The sequence below is a fragment of the Fusarium oxysporum genome, chromosome 6, assembly GCF_000149955.1.
Source record: "Fusarium oxysporum f. sp. lycopersici 4287 chromosome 6, whole genome shotgun sequence".
Lineage (NCBI taxonomy): Eukaryota > Fungi > Ascomycota > Sordariomycetes > Hypocreales > Nectriaceae > Fusarium > Fusarium oxysporum.
This window is the reverse complement of record NC_030991.1, coordinates 2174511-2180918: the sequence shown is the minus strand read 5'-3', so window position 1 is coordinate 2180918 and position 6408 is coordinate 2174511. Positions and strand designations below refer to the sequence as shown.

Below are 6408 nucleotides of genomic sequence, written 5' to 3'. Positions count from 1 at the left end.
CTAACACGGCTTGAATAGGCTTGACAAGATATCAAGTCAAGCCATGTCAAGTCAAGTCAGACCGCTAACTTAACAAGTCAAGACAAGCTAGAGCTCTGGCTTGACTTGACTTGACTTGTTGAGAGCGCTGGCCGTTCCACCAGTCGGTAGAGTCGATCATAGGGTGGATAGAATTCCAAGGGCTTATTTAGTCGGCATCATAGCCATAGGCGAAGCCATCGAGTAGAAGAGCAGTCGCCGTGTAGACGTCATTTGCCATACTGCTCCCGTCTCCTGGTGTAACAAACGGCGCTGTATGATCCGCCGACCACAAATGCCTCCCTGGGAGGGGTTGGGAAACGCATCTGGTCCCGAAAGGTGAATCGTCTTCTATGAGGCCCAGCACAGCTAGAGCGCTACCATGCAGTACCCACCTACCAGTAAGCAAAAAAAATATTTCCCCATACAAAATGCAATTTTTCAACCAGATTTAGGAAACCCACCAAAAATAATAAGAGTGAAATAATATTCGTATTTCGTTTTAGAATTAAGTGGATTTCAGTATTCTCGCGGTTTTCTAACTTCACGCCCTGCCCGCGTGCGTACCACAGTTAATTCTTCCTCCTCCGAATTTGACCTCTCATCTTCTTCCATCCCTCCTACCTCGATCACATCCTCAACAGCATCTGCCCTTTCAATTGCTTCGTTTGGCTCTGAAATAGTGTCACCAGCCACTAGAGCTTCAGCCAATGTCATGAGCCTTTTGTTAGGATTCGGAATCGCCTTCCTCTTCTTGCCTCTGCTCAACCGGCCAACTTCCTCCTCCAGGCTGGCTATTCTGGTGCTGAGAGAGGCGATCTTTAACTCTTTAGCTTCAAACCCTCTCGATATCACAGAATAGCGCCTTCTTGTTGATGGACTCTTGTTCTTCCCCAGATCTCTGATGTGGCGGCTGGTCGTTGGCATATGATCAGAGTCGACTTGCCCGTCTCTGTGGCCGTGTGACCCGGGCGTCGTTTCCTTCTTGTCTGGCTGAATCTCAGGATGCATGAGCGCTTTCCGACGTGAAATCGGCCAGTTTCCCGTCCCTCTCCAGCCTGAGAGGATGTTTTTCTTCGTCATACCTACTGCTCTGGCTCTGGCATAGGCCTTGATGAAGTTGACCTTGTCCACCGGTGCAGAATCGGTCAGACTGGTAAGTTTCTGCAGTTCTTTTCGATAGGCAGCCTTGGAAGCATTGAAGGCACCATTGTCCAGTGGCTGCAGACCATGAGAGCAGTGTGCAGGCAAGTAACAGCAATATACGTTGTTCAAAAAACACATAGCCATCCACTCATCCTGGATTTAGGATCAGCGCCGTCAGCGGTATTTCCGATCTCAAACAGGTAGACACCCACAGATACATGGCTCCCACGACCATCTAATATGATGAGCCTTGCATCAGTCTCATCTGCTGGTTGCGGTTGAGGCAGATAGACCTCCTTGAGCCACTCGACGGCGATATGGTTGTCCGTCCAGCAGTTGCCGGACGTGATGTAATACCAGTCGGCGATCTTGTTAAACTCATCAATAAACCACTGCTGCTGGAGCTCTTTGCCTTTAAAGATAATCCCAGGCTTCAGAAGACGGCCATCTGCGGTGACGGCTTCGATAAAGGTAGTCCAAGTGCGGGACTGCGAGCCCTTGAGGAAGGCCTTCCTCCTGGGATCGCTACTGCCAATAACCAAAGAATCCAAGCCTAGTTTTTTAGTGGATTAGTGAGGTTTATAGCAAAAGTGGTCAATACTTACCGGCCAGTCGGCGTATGTGACGAGTTCAAATAAGGTCAAAAACACCGTATCGCGCAAAACAGAGACAATGAAACAAAAACGCTGCCAGTCGCAATTGATATTCCGGTGATTCAGCACGTTGAGCTTTGTTGAAGTGGTTTCACTATTGCGTTATTGCAGATGCTGATGGCAAATTACGTGTGAACGCGTTCACCTGCAAAGCGTTGACAGGGTAAGTGCGCCACAATCAGCCACAAGGTAAAATTATGCTCCAAAAGTCTGTAAACGCTGCCCCGCCAACAGCTGATCCACCACCATAAAAGTGAACTGGTCCAACTTCTTCAATCGTCTACAACTTCGACAAAAGATGTCGCAAAAGAACGGGATTTTGTCCGTTATATGCGCCGGGCGCCAAAGTAATCACGAGCTGAGCGAGGTTGCCAGAGCTCTTATCGTTCAAGCTGTAGAAAGCGGGAGGTCATACCGGGATGTCGCTGAGGAGGCTGGATGTTCTGCAGCCGCAGTCTTCAAGATCTTTCAACGCTGGAAAACTCACCAAACCTTAGACAAAAAGAGTCGTTCTGGGCGTCCTAGGAAACTTACAGTTCAGCAGATTCGGTACGTATTAATATCTCTTAAACGCGACCGTAGGATCACATATGAATCGCTAGTTAATGATCTAGGTGGCGAAATCTCACGAACAACAATACGCCGAGTTATCAGGTACCATTACGGTCGCAAATGGAGGGCTATGCAACGGATACCGCTATCTAAAGAAACCGCTCATCAGCGGTTTCTTTGTTGTCAAGCTTGGAGGGAAGATATCGATGAATTGCTGGAGGTATGTCGTTTTAAAGTTCGCTGATGGACGCCGCCCGGGAATCGTTCACCCGACTGATAATACATTCAGACTATTTTCAGCAACGAATCGTCAGTTCAATCGCAACCCAATTATAAACGAGGTTAGGTATTCCAGAAGCCTCATGAGAAGTTCATAAAGGAATTAGTTAATGTGACAGTTCACGGAAAGTCACGATTATCTATCATGGTCTGGGGAGCAATCTGGAGAGGCAGCAAATCTGATATCGTGATCATGATCCGCGATCAGACTGCACGAAGAAGAGGATATACTTCCCTGAGTTATCAGCAGGCTTTAGAGGAAGGTTTACTTCCTATTTGGACTGGTTTTCGCCATTTTCAACAAGATAATGCTCGTATACACACGTCAGAGTCTACAACGAACTGGCTGTTGGAACACGGCATATCCTGGATTGACTGGCCTGCTCACAGTCCTGATTTGAACCCAATTGAGCACATTTGGAAGCAATTGAAGCTAAACATCCGTAAGATGTTTCCTCATTTAGATCTCTTGAAAAATAACGAAGTCGATAGGGCAAAGTTGATAAAATACATCAAGTTGGCGTGGGCAGCAATAACACCAGAGCAAATTAACCGCCTGATTGACTCACTCCCCCGCCGACTTGACGCATGTATTCGCGCAAGGGGATGGTATACAAAATACTGAAGAGAAAAATCAGGGCTTCAAAATGATATGACTTTTATTATGATTGGAATTTAATTGAATTAAATGTATATAAGTGAAGTTATCATGGTTGAACCGGTTGAGTTGCTACAGGGTGGGGTGTTTACAGACTTTTGGAGCATAATTTTACATGAGCATTGGTTGGGTGTGGCGGCCAATACCTAGGCACCGAGGTGCCCAAATAAAATTGCGCACCCACTACTGATAAGAAAAAGAAAAAAAAAGAAAAAAGAAAAAGAAAACCTATGCTTCGGTTGGATCGCTATTGCTGCGTAATCCTGAAGTTGATTATCGTTCACGAGGCTTTCGTCATGCCGCCTGGGGTGAAGTTTCAGGCAATTTCTACTGAATGACTCATGCGGACCGCTGCAGAGAGCGCATTTGGGTGTCTGTGCCTGGCACTCACTGTAATGGTGGCTCTCGGCGGCGCATCTTGCACATACTCGATTCTTGCTGCACAAGAATGCTTTGTGACCGAGCCCTTGGCAGTTACAGCATTATTCCGGTCCAGTGATCTGCTCGAATACACTCTTATATGTCGATTCACCTGCGACGAGAAAGTCTGTAGTAGTCTCTTGGCATCGTTGTTTTTAGTGAGGTACACCACCATGGGCCCATATGTCTTAGGGTTGACCTTTCGGCTCAGCCAGGCCACTTTGGCAATCTGGACTCCATTCTCATGGCTCAAGGCTTCCATTGCTCCGGGGAGAACATTAAATTCCTGGTCAAAAACGGTGGTACGATTCATGCTATCAACTTTGATAGGACATAATTGGTCTCGAAGGACTCTTGCACCTGGAGCTTCCTGGTTTCGAGGGTGGTCTTGATCTTTTGTATTTCTTCTTCGTTCCTACCAATGATCCTGAGGCGGTTGGTATTCCGTCCATCTCTGGTCACTGCGACGCATCGCAAGTGAGGTTGGTCACTCGACTTTCGCATTTCCTGCTCAACTGTCTTGTGGATCATCGTCGATGTAGCTTCTCCAATGTGGTCTTCAGGAACTCTGGACGTATCCACTGTGCAGAACACCGGTTCCGGAGTTGCCCCTCAGTGAGCCGGTAATGGAATTTTGGGCCTGTGTTTAGCCATGCCAAGCGAAAAAGGTAGCACCTTAAATGCTGAAGGACTCGGCTATATTTTTTATACGTATCTTCTCTTAGGTTGTGGATTCGTGGCTTACGGGACGAGCGACCAGCGATAAAAAAGTTGAGCCGATGTTGGTCGAAAGCGTTCAACGTGCCATCCTGAAGCGAACTCCGTGATCGGGTGATCACGCGCGAAAGAGAATCAAGAAGAATAGAGAGTAAAATTTCAGAACAGCCTGGGGAGCCTAGCTCATAGGACTTGGCTAGGTTTGGAAGTGAAACTAGAGCAGCGACCTGAGGGAGCTCTTGTTTGTAGGGCTCTAGGAAGCGGGGCCATTCCGTGACTCGAAGCCACTGGGATTGATGTCGCGGGTCAGAAGATAGAAGGTTTATGTTAAAGCCAGTCTGGTTTGATACTGCTGAGTTTTCGTTTTCCTGCTGAGCAAGCTGAAGGTTTATGATGTCCTCGAGTCTAGGTTGAGTAAACGCAGGGCCCATGTTAGTTGCGTCACTTCCTGCATCAGATCCAGATGGGCTTTCCTCTATTTCCTCGTGAACTTTGCGAGTCTTGACGATAAAGTACCTGCATCGTGGGCCGTGAAAAAGGGTTTGACAAGCGACTGGAGTCCGGACCAGACCGGCCTGGGTCAAACCTTTGACCCCTCCGGCCTCTCCCCTTCGTCTACGCCCTGGTTGGTGCAATGGTTGATTATGAACCTTTTTGAGATGATCTTCTATTGCTGTGCGGCCTCGACAGACATACCGGTCTCGGTCTTCTTGACAAAGTAGACAACAAATTCCATCGTGAAAAATATCAAGGAACCGAATCGGATGGGCGATCGGCAACGGTCGCACGTTCTTACATATCTCATCGCCGTCTCGTATGAGAGGTAGATGGTCCAAACTTCGCTCAAATAGCTGTATGGCAGCAACCTTAAAGGCACGCGTCGCGTTGTGGTGCCGTCGGATATGCCGGGTGATATTGGTTTGCGGTACAACGCCACACTGTTTGCAAATAATGATACGCCAAGAAGGATCGTAGTAAAAGAGATCTTCAAGTTCCATAGTGAAAGTCGTTTATAGTCCACTAGCCTCTCGATGGTACGAGCTTTTAAAATCGTTGGAGGAAACCTCGAATTGAAATTACAGCAAAGAGAGTAGATGATGTAAGAAAGCTGAAGTACGCGTTTACGCGTGTTTACACGCGTAAGTAATGCGCCCGCGGGAACTGCCACAAGCTGGCCTCCCGCAAGGGTCACCACTATCGCCGATACTGTTCCTGTTCTTCAATTCAGACTTAGTGCAGAGCAGGATAGACTCGAACGGAGGCTCGATTGCGTTTGTCGACGACTACTTAGCCTGGGTCACAGGTCCGACGGCCGAAGACAACAGAGAGGGCATTCAGGCCATCATCGACCGTGCACTGGACTGGGAAAGACGCAGCGGAGCGACATTTGAGTGCGACAAGACGACCATCGTGCACTTTACCCGCGTCATCGACCGTACCAGCCGCATACCGTTCACGATCAAGGGAGATGTGATCAAGCCGAAGCGGAAGGCCAAAATTCTGGGCGTCATCATGGATGCAGGACTAAGATTCAAGAAACACATCGCTGAAGCGGCCACCAGAGGTCTCACGGCGGCCATGTGTCTGAGAAGTCTGAGGATGCTATCTCCACGCACGGCTAGGCAGCTGTTTACGGCGACCGTCGCTCCGGCGATGGACTACGCTTCGGTCGTGTGGTCGCATGCACGAAACGAAAGAGCACTGAGCTGGTTCAACAGGGCTCAGAAGATAGGAGTACGAGCCATCACGGGTGCTTTCCGGACAGTCGCGACAGCAGTGATGGAGGCAGAAGCCAACATACAGACGGTATGCGAGCGACATGCTCAAGCAGGCATGCAGATGTACATCAACATCAAGACGGTGCCAAAAACGCACCCGCTAGCAGCCTTCAAAGTGTCGGCGAGTCGAAGATACATGTCACCGTTGAAGAAGCTGGCGCTTGCGTATGAAGGCAGCGGAACGGAG

At 48.6% G+C, this 6408-nt stretch overlaps 1 protein-coding gene across 1 annotated transcript; it reads right to left on the bottom strand.

Moving 5' to 3' along the window:
- Positions 1 to 537: 537 nt before the first annotated feature.
- Positions 538 to 5441, bottom strand: FOXG_19750 (uncharacterized protein; the record flags this gene model as incomplete). Its single annotated transcript, XM_018400015.1, has 3 exons — positions 538 to 1317; positions 1377 to 1717; positions 4472 to 5441. The coding sequence occupies 3 exons, from the start codon at positions 5439 to 5441 to the stop codon at positions 538 to 540; spliced, it is 2091 nt and encodes a 696-aa protein (XP_018244709.1).
- Between the last annotated feature and the right edge of the window lie 967 nt (positions 5442 to 6408).